At 35.0% G+C, this 23,039-nt stretch overlaps 1 protein-coding gene across 1 annotated transcript in view; it reads right to left on the reverse strand.

Moving 5' to 3' along the window:
• LOC149807106 (uncharacterized) overlaps positions 1-23,039 on the reverse strand; it is a 166,214-nt gene that overhangs the window by 56,158 nt on the left and 87,017 nt on the right. The window contains exons 18-26 of the mRNA XM_089962073.1: positions 21,171-21,419; positions 15,588-17,194; positions 14,917-14,997; positions 8,356-8,968; positions 7,089-7,937; positions 5,487-5,587; positions 3,650-3,728; positions 2,562-2,787; positions 12-136 (exon numbers count right to left, since the gene is read on the reverse strand). Of these exons, the coding sequence (XP_089818199.1) occupies positions 12-136; positions 2,562-2,787; positions 3,650-3,728; positions 5,487-5,587; positions 7,089-7,937; positions 8,356-8,968; positions 14,917-14,997; positions 15,588-17,194; positions 21,171-21,419 (3,930 nt within the window). The remainder of the gene's footprint in view (positions 1-11; positions 137-2,561; positions 2,788-3,649; positions 3,729-5,486; positions 5,588-7,088; positions 7,938-8,355; positions 8,969-14,916; positions 14,998-15,587; positions 17,195-21,170; positions 21,420-23,039) is intronic.

Genomic DNA, 23,039 nt, shown 5'->3' on the forward strand with positions numbered 1-23,039 from the left:
AGTATATATACCTTCTGACGTTTCCTGCGTTGTTGCTGAAGTTTCATAGCTGTCAGGTATTGAAGACGGGCATGAGTATCCATGGGGGCTCCACCCAGTAATTCCTTTTCCAATTCAAGGTAGTTTTCAAAGGCTCCTACAACCAAATTTAAATAAGGTATCAGCAATACATACTGCATTATTATTATGTAATTAATATGGACCAACATTCTATTAATTTTTTAAATCCCTGTATTCAATGGACATATCTAAAAAGCTCAGAGGTTTTGACCAGCATATGCTTGGACATTGGTCATAGTATATACCAAAATATCATTATATCATATAGTCTTTGATTTGTTTATCCATAAAACTGCCAAATCAACATCTTGCTTATGTAAAACTGAAAGATCACCATGTCTTATTTATAGATTCTTCTTTGTCAGACAATTAATAAAACTATCACTGACTAAACTACATTCAGAGATGTCTATATCTTGTTTACACATTGCTGCTTTGTTCAACAACCAATACAGGTGTTACTAACCAAGCTTGTTACAGCTCAGCTGATATACTGTTTATAGTTAGCTTGTTAAATCAGGGTAGAGAAGGCCAACTTGATCCTTTAATGAACAACAGTACAGTAAATTTCAAAGAATGGCTTCTCAGTAAAGTGGTATGTTTGTTATTTTAAAGGTTGGTAGACTTAGATGAGACAATAATAAGCATCAGTCCACTTTTGCTGCTTGAGACAGAACTACTCACCATATAAAAAAACATATAATGATGAAAACCGTAACTATTAGCTGGATTTTGCAGAGATGAGATTGCTATACATCACTGTGCAGCAACATGTTGACAAAATTTTTAAATCACTGTAAGCTGAGTACCTCAAAGATACACCCCATTTTGGGCCCCTCTGCAATGAGTTTCTTACAGCCACATGTGACAGTGGTCACTTCAAAGGGACAGAACTGCAGTGTTTGTTGTATGACAGTGACTTGCAAACCAAAGCACAGCTGTCTGCATTGATTATTCATAAAAACATACATAAGATTCCTGGTCCATGATATTTTTAATGTGTTCATTGTCTTTAGTTTACAAATGTCGAAAATGTAATTTACTGCAACAGATTAGGTCAACCCACTCTGTTAAGTTTTAAGTCATCAATATTTGTATGATAAGGCTATGAAAGTGAGCGGAATTTACAAAAGTTTTGATTTTGGATCAAGTCTGGTATATTATAAAAAAAACTTTTATTTTCCTACACAAAAATCAGATATATTTCATTCTGTGGTACAAAATCCTATATATTTTAACTATAGCTTTGCTGCTCATTAAAATATCATGCCTGTTTTGGTACAACAACATGAAATATATCCAGCAGTTATGTAGGAAAAACACACACACACACATATCAAACATATCAGTCTTTCCCTACTGATGAAGGTATCGTATTCATTTTGTATCATTATAATGTGTGTTACAAAGTGTTTTCTTAAATTTAAGATTTTTTCCCATTCTTTACTTACATCATTTTCCACTTTCAAACAAAAATAAATTAGAATTAAAATTAGAAAGGTACGTTATACATCATCATAAAGTTAATTATGTTACAGGCTTGTTTTGACCTTTATGCTTGGGACAGCTCTAGATACAGGAGATAAATCTCATATTCTGATTAGGATACTGTTCATTTTTGTGTGGAAAGTAACAATCTACAAGAAAACTTAACTTGAAAACTGTTACATTCACAAATATTTTGTGATTTATAGGATATAGCTAAGCCTAGTCCCAATAAGAGTGTCCTTTTCATGTACAGCCAGCAATATGTATTTATCACAGTAGCAGAGCAAATTTGAATTCCTTTTAATTTACAATATTGAAATTTTATGCAAGGCATTCAGTCATGGATTCAAATCTGGCCAAAATACAACAAACAATGATCTTGACAAAAATAATCTTGACTTTTCTCATCATGAAATCTAATAATGTGTTTCTGGCATTTAAAGCTTATATGAATTATCCTAATTCATTCTAACAACCAATTATCAATTATTACAATTAATGGTGTGAACATTGAGCTTTTTTTTCTGCAAGAAGTCACCATCATGGCTAGCTTACAAAAGTGAATAATGTTTCATGTATTACCACATGTCTGCTTGTCTGCTGATATATCACTTCATTCTTTACATATGCCAGAAAAGATTGTTTGGTTATGTCTTTTTTATGTAATCTTTAGCTCTAGCACATATGAACTGATAGTTCCGAGAATATGCAGATCTACATATATGCATCAGAACTGCTGGCTTTACACTATAAAATACTATACTGAACATCTATATTAATGAACACTATTTCAATTTACACTATAAAACAGTGTACTGTAACATCCATATTAATGAACACTATTTCAATTTACACTGTAATACAGTGTACTGTAACATCCATATTAATGAACACTATTTCAATTTACCTTATAAAACAGTGTACTGTAACATCCATATTAATGAAATCTATTTCAATTTACCTTATAAAATAGTGTACTGTTACATCCATATTAATGAACACTAAATAAATACCTGGCCTTATGGCGTATCCATGATGGATTTCTCCCTCTCCTTCCTCCTCTGATGCCTCTTCTTCATTTAAATCCTCCTCTCCTTCATTCTGCTCAAGAGGAACCTCCTCACCAGCTGTCTCATCATTTTCCTCTCTGGCCTTGGCTTCTCTAGCCCCACCATCAACCTGCTTCTCAGTCATCCGAGGGGAGATAACCAACACCTTTTTCCTTTGACGTGCTGTTGGCTAAACAATATTAGCTAAATTATTATCACCACATTATTATCCTCACAATTAATGGTTGTGTTTGCAAATGTAGTAGTAGTTGTATTAGAAAAAGCAGTAGTGGTTGCAGCAGCAGCAGTAGAAGTAGTAATAGTGATAATATTAGTATAGTTGTAGTAGAAGCAGTATTAGTATTAGTAGTAGTAGCAATAATAGTAGTAGAGTAGTAGAAGTATAAACAGCAGCAGTAGTAGTAGTAGCAACAGTAGTAGTAATAGTGGTAGGAGTAGTATAGTAGTTGTAGTAGTAGTAGTAGTAGTAGTGTAGTAGTAGTAGAAACATCAGTAGTAGCAGCAGCAGTAGTAGTAGTAGGAGTAGCAATAATATCAGTAGTAGTATAAGCTAGGTATATTTTGCCTGTGACATGGGCAACTAATGCCTTTTATGGTCAAAAGTAAACAAAATCATATTCTGTCTTTCTGGATCAAATTTTCTACTCCTTTTTTAAACACAATGTACATGTATTTCTAGCATGAAAATACTTATGTTATCAACATCATTTCTCAGAAATATGTGCTTTAAAATACAAAGGTCTTAGTTACAGTTTGCCAAGATGATGCATGAATCGACAAAAACCAAAAACAGGGTCTATAAAAGCCTTTACTGACACATGCAAAAATAATATGTAAACCAAAACAGCACCTGGCACAGTGAACTGGAATTGAAATTTTAATGTCACAAAAAGAATGTGAAATATCTAAGAAATTACAACATGGTGATGCTACAGTATAATTTATTATTTTAAATGACTGTGTGCATGCTAACAGATGGAGTAGTAAGTGATCCATGTAGATTTAAAAAAAGAAACCACATCTTGGTCTACCTTGGAGATATTGGTTTTCTGTGGTATGGTCTCTACAGGAACCCTTGCTCTCTGCTGAGCCCTGGCACTCACTTCCATTCTAAAAAAATTTGGAGACAAAGTAAATGCCAAATTCCAGAGTGAAATGACACCTCATAACAACATGTATAACAAATATGTTTAATTAAACTTACTGAAACAAACATATGCAATACCATAAATACTTGCTTATAAGTCAAGTCCAACTGCAAACTGCACAGCCCCAGATTTGCTCTCGCATACTGCACTGGCAGATCTGGTTCTGTGCAGTTTGTTAGGAGTAATAAGTAGAACAAACAACATGGACCCTCATCTGTATGCACATTAAGCTACAGCAGATCAGAATCTTTGTTGTTTGCAGTTTGACTTTACTTATAAGCACGTACAAATGGTAAGTAATACTTGCTTGTGCAAGGGATGTTACATGTGTGTACCATCCAATGTCTATATGTCTATACCATCAATTGTCTATATGTATGTAACACTCACTGTCTATATGTATATACCATCAACTGTCTATATGTCTATACCATCCACTGTCTATATGTATGTACTATCAATTGTCTATATGTATGTAACACTCACTGTCTATGTCTACATACTATCTACTATCTATATGTCTATACCATCCACTGTCTATATGTATGTACTATCAATTGTCTATATGTCTGTACAACCCACTGTCTAGATGTATACACCATCCACTGTCTAATAATATACTTTATATACATGTTTCTTCCACAACTTCATTAGACAGGTGTAGTACCAAGCAAACTGAATAAAGTAATTTATCTACAACCATGTGCTGATGCTTTCCTTTTGGATTTCTGTCAAGAATTATTTTTCAAGGCATACATATTTCACCCTCTTAAATATTTGTACAGTAAATTTATTAATTTTCAGTCTACTGTCTTGAATTACATATTTAATGCCATAGGTTTGAATTTATTCCATTACCATTTAGTAATCTAGTTGAGGTTATAAAATTTGTGGAAATTGTGAATTCCCTACTTTTCCATATTTTTTAGTTGGATTTTGTGTTTGCTACAAACCATGAATTTCATGACCTAATGAAAAATGGTCCTTAAAACTGTGACAATAGGACTCCTTCAACTGAAACGATAAGACTCCTTCTACTGAAATTACAGGACTCCATCTATTCAAACTATAAGACTCCTATTCCAAATATAAGACACCTTCTATTGAAACTATAAGACTCCTTCTATTGAAACTAAAGGACTCCTATTCCAAACTATAAGACCCTTTTTACTGAAACTGTACAACTCCTTCTATAAAAACTATAAGATGCCATCTATGCAAATTATAGGACTTCTTTGAATGAAACTATACAACTCCTATTCAAACTATAAGACTCCTTCTATTCAAACAGTAAGACTCCTTCTATTGAAACTACAAGACTGCTTCTATTGAAACTATACAACTCCTTCTTTTTAAACTATAAGACTCCATCTATCGAAACTATAGGACTCCCACTGAAACCTGGGACTCCTGTTGAAACTATAGGACTCCTATTGAGCCTACAGGATTTTATTCCAAACTATAAGACTCTTTATTGTTGAAACTATACAACTCGTTCTATCAAAACTATAAGATTCCATCTATTGAAATTATAGGACTTCTTTGCCAACAATGACACCTATGTACCAATGCCAACAAGGACACCTATGTGCCACTGCTAAGGGGAATAGTACAATGTCTCTTATCTACTTTTTAATAGTGATCTAAACTTTCCTTGTTTATTTGGAAAATTAAAATTTGATGTCAATTTCTGGCAATGGTAAGCATGATAGTTCCTTACTGTCTTTCCATTTCTTCTTCAGCTGTTTTTACTCTTTCAAAGTTGATATGAAGAAGCTTCCCTCCAAATCTCTGTATTTCCATCTCTTTATCCTGAGCAGTCTAATATTGTAGGAAGAAATTTATATTAAAACTTCATTTGTTTTGCAATAACAAACATTGAAATAGTGAGAGAAAAAATCATACTTATGTACTATATTGGTTGCAAAATTAAAAGCTCAAGTAGGTATTTTGAAGTCTTTGGGTTCAAGTCTGGTAATCAAGTGATTATGCACTCTTCTGGAATTTTGAAGCCTTGGGTTCACTTCTGGTAGTCAAGTGATTATGCATTCCTCAGGTATTTTGATACTCTGAAGTCTTTGGGGTTCACTTTGGTAATCAAGTGATTATGCACTCTTCTGGAATTTTGAACTCTTGGATTTACTTCTGGTAGTCAAGTGATTATGCACTCCTCATGAAATTTTATGTCTTGGGTTCACTTCTGATATAATCATGTGAAAAGATTTGTTTACTGCTATGGTTTCAGGTTTAACTCTTATTAGTCAAATGTGATCAGACTACAATTTTACAAAACAAGTCTTGAATTAAATTCAGACTTGAGATACATGTAGTTGATTTTTTTAAATTTTAAGTCAAAATTGAATTTCTGCCAATCAGATTGCTGGATCAAATTATTAAGCTTATGTCTATAGTTAAGTTATATTAGTGAAAACACAGCTAAGTGTTTCAGTCAACAATACTTAAATATAGTTCCAGACGATGAAAACTGGTTGTATTTTTAACTTTATCCATGTAAACTAATATGAAATTCTTATAAATTGTCTCTCAGGTTACTTTTACTATACTTTAGTTTACACGCAGATTATGTAAAATATGCATAGAATCATGACTAAACTAACACCTAATATATTCCATATAAAAGTATACTCCTACAAGAATTTAATTCAAGAAGATTTGTGATGTATTGCCAATGATGTATGGTCATATGGTTCAAAGTTCTGTGAGAGTGTTCACATGTTTGTATCCTCTCTTCAAGAGCTCACCTCAAACAATACACTGTGATTTTGAGGGATAAAATAAAGCTTTAAGACTTTGCTAAACAATAGGAATACAATACAATGAGGGTTCTGAAATGTGTCTCACATGCTATGATATGTCCCAACTATATCTAATTCACAGTAACTCATTTTGAGGAGTGTCTCACATGCTATGTCCCAACTATAACTCACATTTACTCATTTTGAGGAGTATCTCACATGCTATGATATGTCCCAACTATATCTAACTCACAGTAACTCATTTTGAGGAGTGTCTCATATGCTATGATATAGAATATTAATATTTACACTCTACCCACCATCACCCTTACTGCCAGAGAAGATAAATTGGTACAAAGCTGCAAGGGTTCAATGGAACTTAATGTCTTGTCATCAGAAACCATACTATGATGCCCTCTTCCTGGATACAACTTTTACTAAGTCCAAAACAAAAATTTTCACATAAGATTTTAATTACTGACATAGCCAGCACTTCTGCAAAACGAAAAAAGTTTCAATCTAGATAATTCTAGAAAATTAAGAAATGAAACATTCAAAATACCTACCTGATATGTTAAAAATTCCTGAAACTCCTTTGCCATTCTCTCCCTCAAGGCTTCAGCTTGGGCCTGCTGTTGTGAAACTACCATGTTAGGTGGCAGAAGCTTTCCAAATGTAGACTTCCCCTGTTGTTCATTGTCCTTTGGAAGCTGCAGAAGTGGAATATCATGATGCCCTACACTGACATGAACAGCCTTATTAGTGATATCACTGTTGAAGTAGCCTGTCTGGGGCATGGGGAGAAGCCAGGATGGTGCATGCTGGGAAGATATGTGGGCAATTTTGTGTGCATTTTCATCAATTTGAAGAAGAGGGATTCTAGAAATCTCCTCTCTGGGTCTCTCATTTTTCTCCTGACCCCAGGCTTCTTGTGGCAATTTTGGAAGCTTGAAAGACAATCCCCCATCATCCTTTTCTGCAGGTATTCTTAGAAACCTAGGGATAAGGTTCACATCTTGTCCATCCCTGATCTGAAATAGCTGGATTTCCTGAGGAGATCGTGAGGCACTTTGAAGGTCTGATACATGAAGACTGGCCTCGAGGATGTTTTCCTTCCCAGATATCTTCCCATGTGGCGATTTGAATCTTTTCCCCTTTAAATCTGGAACATTTTCAACAACAGATTTTTTCTGCAAGTTTTTCATTTCTTGTAGAACTTCCCTGACATTTGGTTTCTGATGGTGTGATCTCTGTGAATGTTCCAACTCATCTTCTACCATAGGTCCTCTTGTCCTATCAGGTTGTGATCGGGACAAATGCTGCTCTATTGTTTCATTGGCTGGCTGGTCTGGTTGCCATGGAGTTCTAGTCTCATCAAGAGCTCCCATCATAGCCATCATGCTTTGATGCTGAACCTGAAAAAATAATCGGATACCTCTTTTATGGAATTTAAATATGAAAATTGAAAAGTAATTTAACCTGAAATAATAATTGGATACCTCTTTGGTGAAATTTAAATATGGAAATCGATAAGTAATTTAACCTAAAATAATAATCGGATACCTCTTTTATGAAATTTAAATATGGAAATCGATAAGTAATACAGATAGAGAATATTTGCCTCACTGTTTATATTCCAAGTCACTGTTCTATATCAGATAATTCCAAGCTTCTTCCATAGAATATCTCTTGCAGGAAGATTAGAATACATTTTCATGCAAAGGTTTTTGGGAATCAGCTTGTACAAAGAAGTAAAAATGAAAAAAACGACAGAACTTGTGACTTTACTTTGCCTAAGGCAACCTGCAAAAATGAAAAATCGAACCATCTTACCTCCAACATCCTCCTCAGTTCTCCTCTGATGATGTACTTCAGCTGCTGACCAATATCAAGTCCTGACATATTTCCTGGTCCATTATTGTTACCAGGGTTATGGGAAAGGTCACCATCATGATGATTACCAACATTTCCACTCCTGTTATGACTGTTATGCCCTGAACTATGCCCAGGATTTCCTGGATTATGCCCTGGATTACTTTGATGATAGTGACCAGATGTGTGTCTGTTGTGATGGCCTATATTATCTCCTGGATTTTCCCGAAGCCTATGCTCAGGATTATCTGCATAGTCATGATATTCTGGATTGTTGCCATGATGATGACTGTGCTTGCCACCAACATTAACTCTTGATCTCTGTAAACTTGAGGAATATGATAATTCAAGGACATTCCCTTCTCCATTCTGTTCTTCAAACTCTGCCCTACGTGATTTTCTCATTTTTTCATTGGAGACAGGAGTGCTTGTATTGGGTACCATGTTGGAGAGACTTCTTCTCTCTGGAGAGGATTGGAAATGAAGAGTGTTATTTAAGGTAGAGCTGTCCCTTCTGTCAGGACTCTCCTTACTGGGACTGTCTTTACTGGGATTCCTGTGTGAACTTCTGAGCCTGAAACAATTATAAACAGTCCTTTAAAGCCAGTCAGCTTCTTATTTAGCTAATTATGTTGTAATATTAGACTTTTTTCTTATAAATCAAACATGGTTTAAATGTTTAAGCATGCACAATTAGGCCTAAATATATATTAATTTATATCATTTTTACCTTTTTCAAAATAAAATAAAATCAGGAACATGAGATATAAATAAAATTTCACACAATTTGAATGAAAGTTACAGAGTTAATGGAAGAATGCAGGCAACTTTGGCTTAGAAATGAAAGTCATCATAATTACTTCATCAAACCTTTGACAAACAAATGCATGTAAAAAACAAAAATACAAATAGTATTAACTTATAACGATGAAATTTCCCAATGTCTTTGTAATCAGTCATAAAAATGTCATGATTGGTATAGGGCTTGACATTATTTTCTGAGATCGCTGGCCCTGGCTGGTAAGTTTTTACAAGACCTATTTTGAGGTGACTAATTCATTGCTACTACAGACCTATTATGACTTTCCTCTGACCTTTCCCACCCCATTTCAGACATTTGACATTTGTGTTGGAGTGATAAATATCAAAATATCTAAACTGGGGGGTCAGAGGAAACTAGCCCAGATCTATTTTGGGTCAAATGTGTAAGCAAAGAAATAGTAGCACAACTTACAGATACATAATTCAGTAGATATTAGTCATATTTTGAAAATATAAATGTTAACTAATTAATAGTACAACATGGTCACAGATGTCAGACAAAAAATTATCTTAAAATCTAGATTATGATCCTTTAACTTAAATCTGGAAAAGGGGCCCTGAGTGGCCAAGTGGTTTAAAGTGCTCTTCATCAGGGATCACTGCCATCTCACCTCTGTCTGCAGCTGTTTGAGTCTAAGATTCAGCCAATGTGGGCTTGTGAAAAAGCTTGCCAGTAGCTTCTCGTGGGTCGGTGGTTCTTTCCAGGGTTTTCCCGGGTTCTTCCTCCACCATTAATACTGGCCGCCATGTATAGCCTATCATGTGCTGAAAAATGGCATTAAACCCCACAACAACAACAACAACAACAACAATAAATCTGGAAAAAGAAATCAGTATTCCTTTTCAAGTCACCAGTACTCCTTTATCTGAGCAGAAACTGTTCTACATGTGTTCATATGAAATTCTCTATTAGTAACTTTTCCTTGTATTCTACATCTTCATTCTCTATCGATGATAAAAAACTATAAATGTTTTGATTTTTAACTCATGTGTTCAACTCACGTAAATAGTCAATCATAGGTTTCATTTAGTGTCCTAAAAATATGTTCTGTGAAGTTTGACACAAGAAGAATAACTAAGCTATTTGCACCCATAAACTTAAGAAAATCAGCAAGTATGGATTACATATCTTTATTCAAATATATAGTTTAAGCAATGTAATGTCCTATGTCATACACATGCTATGCTAACATGAATTAAATCGGAATTGAAAAAGACAGCAGACTTACAGCAGCATGAAAAACTTTTAACGCAAGCCTTCTTTTTGAATAATGAATAGAAAAATCTTATTACACCGAGTGCTGCATCAAATTGGAGTGGAATAAAAATTTACTTTATCATGTGACCCAAAAATGTAGCTTTTGTGTGTGTGTGTGTGTAACTGTTGCATTCCTGTTGCTACTCTTTTACTATCACAAACCCAGTCAGCTCCCCACATTGCAGGCCTATGTGCAGTAGTCATCCTCCATTTTCGGGACAAAGACAACTTGTGGGAGGAAGGAGAGAATAAGGCAGTGGCAGTAGGTAAGTATTACATCATTAAAATTTGTTCCCTCATTAGATTTAATATGAATAATATTTTACCTGTCACTAGAGCAGTGCTAAATCTATGATGGGCTTAAAACAAAAAGAATACACTAACCCTTACAGAAGTTAAAGTGCTCTACTCTAAGTTGGTATCTGCTTGGATGACTTTTTGTGTTGTGATTATGGACCCATAAGAAAGTATGCCTTTGCTCATGTGAGTTAAAGAGCACAATAGAAAGATGAGAAAATAGTGCATGAAACATGGCTTTCATCACTTCCTTCAATGTCAAATGAGTTTGACTGGCTGATAAAGTTGTGATAACCTGAACCTCATGGGCTTAAATCTAGATGAATGAAAGAGCCGGTCAGTCTGGGACTAATAAACCTTCTAGATAATCCTGACAATTGACCTAGAAATAGTGGAGGCCAAATTATCAGAACCGCTGTCTAGGGTAATGAAAAGGCACTGCCTACCCCTCCTCCTCCTTTGGAAGGAGGCCAAATAGAACTGTAAAACTCTAACCGGGGCATAAAAGTTGATCATCATCATCACCAGCATTGACCTGACTGAGACTGAGAATCTCTAAAGTGAAGCTACAAAAGAAAGCTGTTTCTGTTTTTTTTTAAAATATCTGGCTGGCAAAGAAGGGAAACGGACTCATAATTGCCATTTAAACCATAAAATACCCTTCTTCTTTTGACAAAGCATGAAGCTCAAGAAATCATCTCACACATGTTAAGGACAGCAGGAAAACAGTTTTAAGGGTAAGGTTCTTGAAACAAGCTTCACCCAAATGGTATATAGGGGTTTCTATTAAAGAAAACAACATGCATGAGAGATTACATCAGGGCATTAATGAGTAAAAAACCAGTCTATACAACACAAAATACCTGACATGGTCAGAAAAATGAGGAACTGACTCAATGGCCAGGCTTTTTGAAAATTTGAGGATGTTAGATAGAGATACACTTATACCTCTTAACAGCTGAAACTGAGCATTCTATCTCTCTGAATAGAAATAGTAGAAAATCAGCCATGACAATCATAGAGAGATGACTAGGATCAATGGATTTCCTATTACACCAATCACAAAACATTCTCCATTTGGCATCATAGACCATAAACATGTAGTGTTTCCTGGCTTGAACAATGCACCTGGCAACTTAGCTCAAAAACTTGTCCTGCTGAATAGATTGCTTGAGATGATCCAATCAGGAGGGTGGAGAATCTATGGGCTGCAGTCCTTCCTTTTAAGGTAATGTTTTTGGCTGGTCTACTGACAGGTCAATAAATCTTTGAAGCATAATCATTTGGGCCAGAGCCTATAAAAATAAGCTGAGCAGTGGAGATCCTGACTTTGTGGAGTACTCATGGAAACATGCTGAACAGTGGAAGTCATGAATAAACAGATAATCCCACTTCAGGCAGAAGGTATCCACTGCCCAGGTCCAGTGACTTGGGACTGAGGAAACATAAAAGAGGAACTTTTTGTTAAGCCTTGTCACGAACAAGTCGACTAAAGGTCTCCCCAATAGTCTGAACAGACTGGTGCAGAGACAATTCTCTGAGGAACAGCTTGCCTTTCTGGAACCAACTGTCCACCAAAGTATTCTTCTTGCCTGGACTAAGATGCACCTTGAGGATAATCCATTCTGAGGTTGCCTATCAAAGAAGGTTCCAAACCTTGAAGCAGAGAGAAGGGGAATGAGCACCTACTTTGTTGCCTGAGGTACACTATGACTGATGTACTGTTGGAGGAGACCATCACACACTGACTCTTTACTCGGTTTATGCACAAATGTAGGGCTAAAAATTCCACCCTCATTTCCAGATTGTTTATATGGAAGGTAGATTCTTCCTAAGATCAAGAACTATGATGAGCTAACAATTCTGGTTAAAAGTAAACATTCCACCCCAAATCTGATGCATCTATGAACAGATAAGAGTTTTTTTCTTCTAAGTACATGTGAAGTCCAGTCAGAAACCAGTTCAATTAGAGTAGCAATTCAAATAGTAATGAAAATCAGATTCTAGATCTAAGCTGTCAGCTGTCCCAAGCAGTTTTCATTTTCCAACAAGAATAATCTGGGGGGGGGGGGGCATTAGTGCAGTCTTTTCAGGCAGAACCTGGTCCACGTGGTGTTTAAGGTCCACAATAGGGATAGATATATTTGAACTGACAACAAAGTCTTGGGTCTTGGCAGCTCCAACATGGCCAGGATTCTGTTCAGCAGGATCATGACTAATCCCATGTTTATGAGAAAATTCATCCCCACATTTATGACATCCAGAGATGGAACTAGCTCTAATTTCTCTGTGCTTAGCAAATGGCAAAATTGGCTCATTATGGACCAGCACTGAGACAGACCTTGTCTCAAGGACTCTATGTGGCAATTGTGGTTCAACCAGTCAACAAAATACTGCAGGATAGTTATCTCCATTGACTTTTGGGTAGCAGTGACTACTCCCATTACTTTGGTAAAGGGCCTGGGTACAGATGCTAGGTCAATGGAAGAATACCTACCAGTCCCAACCAAACTGGAAGTACTTTCTGTGAGGAGGAAAAATTGGGATGTGAAGATACACATCCTGAAGGTCAATGAAGTCACCAAGCCTGAACACATTCCTGAACAAGGCTGTGGTCTTGACCATGAAAAGTTCCTCTTGAAGAAACATGTTTAAGGCAGAAAGGTCAATTATCAGTAAAAACTTTCTGCCTTGTTTTGAATTCAGGAAAATCTAAGCAGAAGGCCAGAGACTCTTCACTGTGCCATTCTGCAGAAGGGAGTCCACCTCTTAACCACAGATTAAAAGGTGGAAAAGCAGTGGGCCTTGCCAGAGAAGGATGTTAATGGAACTGAAACCAGTATCTTCTGTTTATTAAGGGGAAGACCCAGCGATCATCCATTATGCTGGATCAAACCTCTGAAAAGAGGGTTATTTGAGCACCTATGGGAAATGAAGGAAAGGGGATGCCCTGCAGCAGAGGGAGGGAAATGCCCATATGTGATGTGGCTACGGTCTCAGCACAGAGACAGGGACTGACCTGCCCTTATGCTGTCTAGGAAGCTCTTGGCCCTCTTCAAACCTTTAGAAAGCTACCTGACCATAGTCAAATTGGGAAGCAGATCTGTGCCTCAGGCAACACTTTCCAAAGTGGAGACCAATTTTGTGTTCCCCAAGTCTGACAGCTTGGGACACAAATCTCTGCCCTAGAATATTCTTGCTTGGGAGGGACCCTGGACCAAACACTAACAGACACTGACTGGGTCGGAACAACTGTCAGAAGTCCAATGGCCTCATTTTATCATGTGAATGGGGAGTGTCTTTCACCATTGAAAGGGTAATATTCTTCTGACACCCAAGGGACTCAGAGAAGGACCCAGTATGTTTTAGAGATGAGGAGGAAGAAAGTCCTTTCATCCTCTTCTTATAGGCATGTCTTCATTCTGCAAGGCCCCAAACCTTGTCTGACCATAAACAGCAGAAAAGATAGCTTATCTGTCCATTGATAATTACTACACTCATGGTGGGGGTGCAATCTGTATGCCTTAGGGTTTTTTATACTCACATTTTGACCCCACACTGCCCTGATATGCCTGTAACAGAAAATCTGAAAATAACTAATAATAATCATAAACACTGATTATAATATCAATGGATGGGGTGAGACTTGAAGTCAAATGCTATCTAATATAAGTAATACTTTGGTATTGAGAACAATGAAGAGTGGTGTGAGACCTGTTTTCAAACAGTGAAAGGTCAGCAATACTTTACTGGAGTACTGATGACAATAAATGAGTGGGTGTGATCCAGACCTGCTTACACAATAATGAATGGTGTGCGACCCATGATCAATCATGATTTTAACATCAGCAATATGACTTTGAACTTTCTAGAACTTTTCTTCTAATGGGAGGTTGGAGTTTGTGTGTATGGACAAATATATTTTCCATTCCAGAAAAGTAAATAATGCAATAGCAACAGATAATGAATTAGTAATATTAAAATTTTCATTGGTAACACATGCAAATCACTTGCTAAGTTGAACAAACTCTTCTAACATTCATTTTCCATAATCTTTGTTTCACCTGCCTTGGGCCATTGGGCAACTGTTAATGTCAAGCCATTATTGTAACAAATAAAAACTATGTATAAATAAAAAAATGAACCCTTTAATGAGAGATAAGGTCTGCTCATCCATATCCTCTGAGCCAAGGGAGCTAACTTCTAATGAACTGCTATCATCAGCTCTGGAAAAACAATAAAGATGCCAATTAATAAGTACTAAGAAACAAGACATATTATCTATTTTTGTTAATATTATATTTTACTGGAGTTAAAAGCTCTAAAATGTTACTTAAAGAGTAAAAATCTTCCCTGTCAAAAGAAGAGAACCTCAAGGTTGTTGTGACAAGGAAATAAATGGTCCAAAACACTATTTTTACAACTTAATATATCCAACAAAAGAAAGCATCATATTCAAATACTTAAAGATAGTTTTTGATAAACTGTATCAATTGTTAAAATCTGTTGATATGCTTAAACTCAATTATTGACCTAAAATATAGTGTATGTACATATTTAACGACCAAATTTTTACAAATAAACTTGAGTTGAACTGTTTTGATTGCCTTGTATGAACATGATTGAACCATTATGTCCCCACACTACTTACAGTTATTAAATGTCACAGTCATACTATGTTTAAGTCACATTTCCCAGGAAGAGAATGACACTTGCATAGAAAAAGCAGTTATCTGTGTTATTCTAACACTAAGCTGAACAATTTACCTTCTTCAAAACAAATGCAACAAATATAGTAAGATCAAGACTGACTGACCCATTGAGAAGATGTTTATAAGCTGTCTGGACTCTGGCTGTCTCCTCATCTTCCATCTGTACTGAGTTGACACTGACAAGACTGTCCTCTGTTACCATACTCCTTTTAGACTTTTCTTCCTTTCCCTTCTCACTCTTAGCCGACTTCTTCAGGTCAGATGCGTTCTGGAAGCTGTCATTTTCTGTCAGCTCTTCCAGTGTGGAGAGACCTTTTGATCTGGCCTTTCTTTCTGTGACATCTATATATTGCTGTGTCACTGGCTGTTGATCATCTCTTGGGGATGCTCCAGCAGAACCTTTCTTTCTTTTCACTGAGCTGTACTTGTGCTCCAACAACCAAAGACTCAGTACCACCAACTGAGTTGGGACCTCTATCCTCATGGTGGGTCTGAGAGCCAAGTCCTTCTCTCCCTTCCAATGTAGCCCGAGGGCATGGTGCTGACTGCCCCATTGGTACAACCAATCCAGGACACGTTGAAGTGAAAGGTAGTGATGCCCAAAGTTCACATCCAGTACCCAGTGACCATCATCAGACTCAGCTGGGTCTCTGTAGAGCACTTCTTCTGACTTGTAATACTTTGTGGCAAGGCCAGTCATGTTAGGAGTCTGGGCCTTACTGGGAGAGCTACCTCCTCTGAGTTTCCCCTCCCTACCAGGAGAGTTCTCAGTGTCTGCCAGACTTGTCCTACTACTTTTGATGGAAGATGGAATGACATCCACTGAGCTATTGCTGCGGAAAAGACCTCTTGGTTTTACATTCTTCTGAGTCAGCTTTTCCTCTTCGTCAAAAGCATGCGATTCACTTTGACTTCTCATAAATTTAGCTCTTGGTGATGATTTTACAACTGAGGTGTGACGCCTCTGTGAACCATCCAGATTTTTAAGTGGATATGACTGAAATTCTTTTTCTTTGATGTCTGATGCAAAAGGTTGAATCAGAGGATACTTGACATTTCTACCCTGTCTGCTTTCTTCTTGAGCAAGTTTTGTAAATGAGATGGCAAAGAATGTGTCCAGGAACTCCAAAAAGGACTGTTTTGTCTCAAAAGGCCTTGAGCCTACCAAAATTCCATTGATATATTGAAAACTGATACTTGAATGAACAGTACCTTCATTCTCATCTCTGGAGTTAAATACAAACTCTTCATAATTACCAAAGCACTTTCTTTTCCTTTTGAAGACTTTTGGCACAACCTCACACTGTTTATGGAAATATACAGACAAAGTAATAGTTCTGGGTGAAGCCTGGAAGAAAGTGACAGACTTTCTGACCTCTCCATCACCTTCCCCTTCGACCTCTTCCCCATTTTCCTGCACCTTAGTGGCTCTGCCATGGTTCTCAGGAACTACCTCAACACTCTTCCAATTATTCAGAAGTCTGTCAAGCTTTTCCTGAACCTCGGGTTCAAGATTCTCAATGTCGTGGAAATATTCAGCAAGAATGTCAGCAGTGTCCTCTGTGGCAGGTAGTTCAAGAATCAATGACAAAACAACCTTATGGAGACACTCCTCATCGAGCAGGTATTTACTGAAGGCAAGCATGTGTACAGCCCACTGGAGAGTAGTAAAACACTCTCGTACCCCTTCCTGGCTGGCTCCTGCACTCTCCTGAAGGATTAAATAGGAATATTGATTTGATTATCATTCATTTTTCATTGTGAGAGTGGTCATTTGTAGTAAAAGAAGCCAGAGTACCCAATGGAAAAATATCAGCATAGACAGCCAACAACAAAAACTTTAAAATAATTGAAACAGTATTTAAACCATGAACTTCACAGGTGCAAAGCAAGTATTTAAATCACTCTGTTATCACTGCAACTGCTTTTCCTTGTCAAACTGACAAACCTTATACCATTTACAAACATGAGCATTTGAACAATTTTTCTGAACAATTCAAACATATGGGAAATAACTAGGAGTCTGGATCTAAATATTACTCATTCCAAATACAGCGGAATCTCAATAGTTCAATGGCCAAGAGACACAGAACAACAGTCTGAGACATTTCCAATTCAAGTCAAGGAGAATTAATTTAACTGTAAACTTTTTGTTGGATCCTAAATATAAGTTCAAGAATACTTGGGGTTTCAACAAGAGTGATTTATAGCCACTGAGGTTCTACTGTAATCAGAACTTACATTTAACATTCACACACCGCAAAATGTGGGTTAATGCTAAATTTTCCAGTGACTGTAAATCATTAGTAAAACTAATTTTTGTACATCTTTTATAAAAAACATGCAAAATTTCTGAAATGTGAAAACAAAGATCATTTCAACATTGGTTCTTTACAACTGATTGGCTGTTTAGTGAGTAGCCCTTTACTGTGGCCATCACCTACATGTAATGTACAGTGGACATGGGTACATCAGCTGTTTAGAGTGTAGCCCTTCAATGTGGCCACCATCTACTGATTATGTACAGTATATCCAGGTACATCAACTGTTTAGAGTATAGCCCTTTAATGTGCCCATCACCTACATAGAATGTACAGTGGACCTGGGTACATCAGCTGTTTAGTGTGTAGCCTTTACTGTGGCCACCATCTACTGATTATGTACAGTATACCCAGGTACATCAGCTGTTTAGTGTGTAGCCTTTACTGTGGACATCATCTACTGATTACGTACAGTGAATATGGATACATCAGCTATTTAGTGTGTAGCCCTTTACTGTGGCCACTGTCTACTGATTATGTATAGTATGCCAGGTACATCAGCTGTTTAGAGTGTAGCCCTTTACTGTGATGATCATCTACTGATTACGTACAGTGGATCTGGGTACATCAGCTGTTTAATGTGTAGCCCTTTACTGTGATGATCATCTACTGATTACGTACAGTGGATCTGGGTACATCAGCTGTTTAGTGTGTAGCCCTTTACTGTGATCATCTACTGATTACGTACAGTGGATCTGGGTACATCAGCTGTTTAGTGTGTAGCCCTTTATTGTGATGATCATCTACTGATTACGTACAGTGGATCTGGGTACATCAGCTGTTTAGATTGTATCCCTTTACTGTGATGATCATCTACTGATTATGTGCAGTGGACCTGGGTACATCAGCTGTTTAGAGTGTAGCTCTTTACTGTGGCAACCATCTACTAATTATGTACAGTGGATCTGGGTACATCAGCTGTTTAGTGTGTAGCCCTTTTCTGTGATCATCATCTACTGATTATCATCCACAAACATTTCATCTACCAAATATGGATATATTTCTTCAATATCAACTGACTTTAGGTGATATGAGGTCATTATACAGTCATTTGTACATTTTGGATTTTTAGTGAATGAGTCTATGTTTTACTGAAACACCTGTGCTAGACAAGACACCAAAGGCAATGAGTCTCAAACAGGTTTCTTCAACACAACACCTACAAGTACAAAACAAATCCACAATGTATGGGTCACTACACAACTGACATTTTATTATACACCAAGTCTTAACACTAATAATGCTTCCTTTATATTTTAAAACATCCTTTATTTTCCATAATCTCCATGAGTAGAGGGTTCATTTAATTTATCACCATTGTGTAAAATCAGGGACTTAAACATATGCCTATATAAGACCTTAGTACAACAGCCACAGAACAATGTTTTTTGTCAAAGGTTATGCAAGAATTTGGGTGTCAAATTTAATTAAATGCAAAGTACCACATATCAAAAATAAAATTCAATTCTAATCAAATCATGATCGTAACAAACATGATAATCATTCTTTTATTCTGTTACTGTTGTTGTTGTTCTTATTATTATTTGTTGTTGTTTTAGTTGTGTGGTAGTAGTGTTAGTGGTTGTTATTTCTATAGTTTTCCTTATAATTGTCAAGCTCTTAATATAATGGTGCTTATTTCCTTCCTCTGATTTTATCATATTGCCTGAGACATCAGTCTAATATAATGACTTCAATACATAAAACATATCTATTCTACCATAACATTTAAAATTATGAAACACTTATCCTTAAAAATCTAATATGAAAAAACTAGAGGAAAAATTAGTCATATTTTCAAAACAATTTATGCTATTTTGTTATTTTATTATAAACATTTGTTACATTTACAGGCACTATTTGCTATAGTATGTAAATTTAATTTGTCTGCAAGGAGAAATGAGAAAGAAATATGTTAAAGAAAGAACTGAATTTTTTAATTTATTTTTTGATTGGGCTTGTTTTATATAAATAAGAAAATTAAATTTATTATTGTGAAAAAGATGTAGAGAACATAGCCATGTATGAAAGTGAACAGCAAATGTTTGGCAAGGGAAAAACTAAAGACATCAAGTGAAAATATTCACCTTCCTCCTGCACAATATATGTTTTCATTATCCAACATGGACTGTCAGTATCCAATACAGCCTAATTGTATAATATTATTATAATAAACAGTCACAAGATATACAATAAAGATTATGATTGGTTACACTTTGTTTTTTCCTAATACACCTCTAACTTGCCTATTAACGTTCTAAATTATTTTTATTATTGAACCGTATTTGTTTTGATAGAAAAGATGAAATTTACCTGATAATACAAAGCAGGTCTACTTTGAATTGATTGTAACAATACAAACATTTCTGCATATTTTGAGGTCAAAACACAGTTGGCACTTAATTAGGGTCTCAGCATTGCTAATGGATATAGCTGTGGCAGTAGACTGGTACTAAGATCAAATTAAAAAAATCAAAACAAAACATTCATTTCACTAAAGAAAAATAACTTTTTTGATTGGTATTTATTTTTTAAAGTTCCACCACCATTACTGACATTCCTATGGACTGAAATATCGTCAATGTCATTTAGAGTGTACTAATTAATATTTTTGGCATTTGAAACTTAAGAAAATATATGACTTCTTAAAAGCAATACATTTTATGATGCTGAATCAGACTTCTGGGTACTAACCACCATTCCTGAGGACAAAATGATCAATATGTTGATGTTTCATTTATAAGTTTTCTTTTACTAGTTTAATTTGGTAGGTTTTTTTACTAGTTTAATTCAGTAGTTTTTTTTTACTAGTTTCATTTAGTAGTTTTTATCCCAAATTTCTCTAAATTCAACAAATGGTGGTCAATTCTGTGGATATTTTCAACCAAAACAAAGGCAGCCATGCCCGACCCCACATAAGTGTGTTTGCAAGTTATCTGGGTGTGAGTTATCATAGGGGAGGTGAATAAATGTTGTTGAAACTGCAATTCAGCAAAATACATTAATTTTATTATCTATTTCTTATAGCCTATCATGGTCAAAAGATATGACCTGGGCATGCATAATCATACTTGAATCATAAACAACAAAGATATCATCTTGGACATGTGTAATCATACATCAGTCATAAGCAATACAAACAATTCAGTGCAGATGTAGCATTTTGTTTATAATAAACTTACAAGTAAAACTAAAAGAAAATTGATTTATTTTTGTTTTTAAATGGATTATAGTAAAAAGTATTAAGTTATAGGCAAGATAACTGGTTTCAAACAATAGTAGACAAAAGGATCTTTCAAAATGAGTTTTTATTCCACTTACAATGAAATGAAAATAGCAATTACTGCATATTTAAGAGAAACCAACCTGTGACATATGTACATTGCCGTCTTTGTGCAGCTCCTCTTTGCTGATTATCTTTTTTCCTCGCTGACGCAGATGCTGTGATAGCTTGTCACGCACATGTAACAGCCACAGAATTGTGCAGATATCACGGAAACTTCCCATCAATTTGGTGACATTTACACTGTTTTTAAAATTTACAATTGAGGATTGAAACATTTTGTACTGCTGAAGTACTTCTGGAAGCTCCATGCAAGGGCCCTCTGTTGTTGCCTGGTAAAGAACATTCAATAAGAATCACAGGAGCACCACAGAGATGATTTAGGTGACGCAAAATTGCTCTGATAGATGGAGCTGGACAACTGAGCTTTACAAAGTCTCCACATAATCATGTAACTACCCAACTGTATGCGTAAAAACAAAAGTGTGTAAGCATTCCAAATGTACAAAACTGAAATGGAGAAAAGGGTCCTTAAGAACAAAATTGTAAGTTAAGCAGAGATGAAATCTTTGCCAGAAATGTATAGCAAAGGTACAACAGTACATTCAGTCTTGATAAGTATGATGTAAGAATCAATTCTGAATTAGAAATATGATATAAAAATCAATCTTGAATTATATGTATGATGTAAGAATCAATCTAGAATTATATGTATGATATAAGAATCAATCTTGAATTATATGTATGATGTAAGAATCAATCTTGAATTATATAAATAAGAATCAGTCTTGAATTATATGTATGATGTAAAAATAAGTCTTGAATATAATGTATGATGTAAGAATCAACCTTGAATTATATGTATGATGTAAGAATTAGTCTTGAATTATATGTATGATATAAGAATCAATCTTGAATTATATGTATGATATAAGAATCAATCTTGAATTATATGTATGATGTAAGAATCAATCTTGAATTATATAAATAAGAATCAGTCTTGAATTATATGTATGATGTAAAAATAAGTCTTGAATATAATGTATGATGTAAGAATCAACCTTGAATTATATGTATGATGTAAGAATTAGTCTTGAATTATATGTATGATATAAGAAACAATCTTGAATTATATGTATAATGTAAGAATTAGTCTTGAATTATATGTATGATATAAGAATCAATCTTGAATTATATGTATAATGTAAGAATTAGTCTTGAATTATATGTATGATATAAGAAACAATCTTGAATTATATGTATGATGTAAGAATTAGTCTTGAATTATATGTATGATATAAGAAACAATCTTGAATTATATGTATGATATAAGAATCAATCTTTAATTATATGTATAATGTAAGAATTAGTTTTGAATTATATAAATAAGAATCAGTCTTGAATTATATGTATGATATAAGAATCAATCTTGAATTATATGTATGATGTAAGAATCAATCTTGAATTATATGTATGATGTAAGAATTAGTTTTGAATTATATAAATAAGAATCAGTCTTGAATTATATGTATGATGTAAGAATCAACCTTGAATTATATGTATGATGTAAGAATTAGTTTTGAATTATATGATAAAGGAAGAATTAGTCTTGAATTATATGTATGATGTAAGAATCAATCTTGAATTATATGTATGATGTAAGAATTAGTTTTGAATTATATAAATAAGAATCAATCTTGAATTATATGTATGATGTAAGAATTAGTTTTGAATTATATAAATAAGAATCAGTCTTGAATTATATGTATGATATAAGAATCAATCTTGAATTATATGTATGATGTAAGAATTAGTTTTGAATTATATAAATAAGAATCAATCTTGAATTATATGTATGATATAAGAATCAATCTTGAATTATATGTATAATGTAAGAATTAGTCTTGAATTATATGTATGATATAAGAATCAGTCTTGAATTATATGTATGA

This window comes from Sinohyriopsis cumingii, chromosome 1 (assembly GCF_028554795.1).
Source record: "Sinohyriopsis cumingii isolate HCF-2022 chromosome 1, ASM2855479v2, whole genome shotgun sequence".
Lineage (NCBI taxonomy): Eukaryota > Metazoa > Mollusca > Bivalvia > Unionida > Unionidae > Sinohyriopsis > Sinohyriopsis cumingii.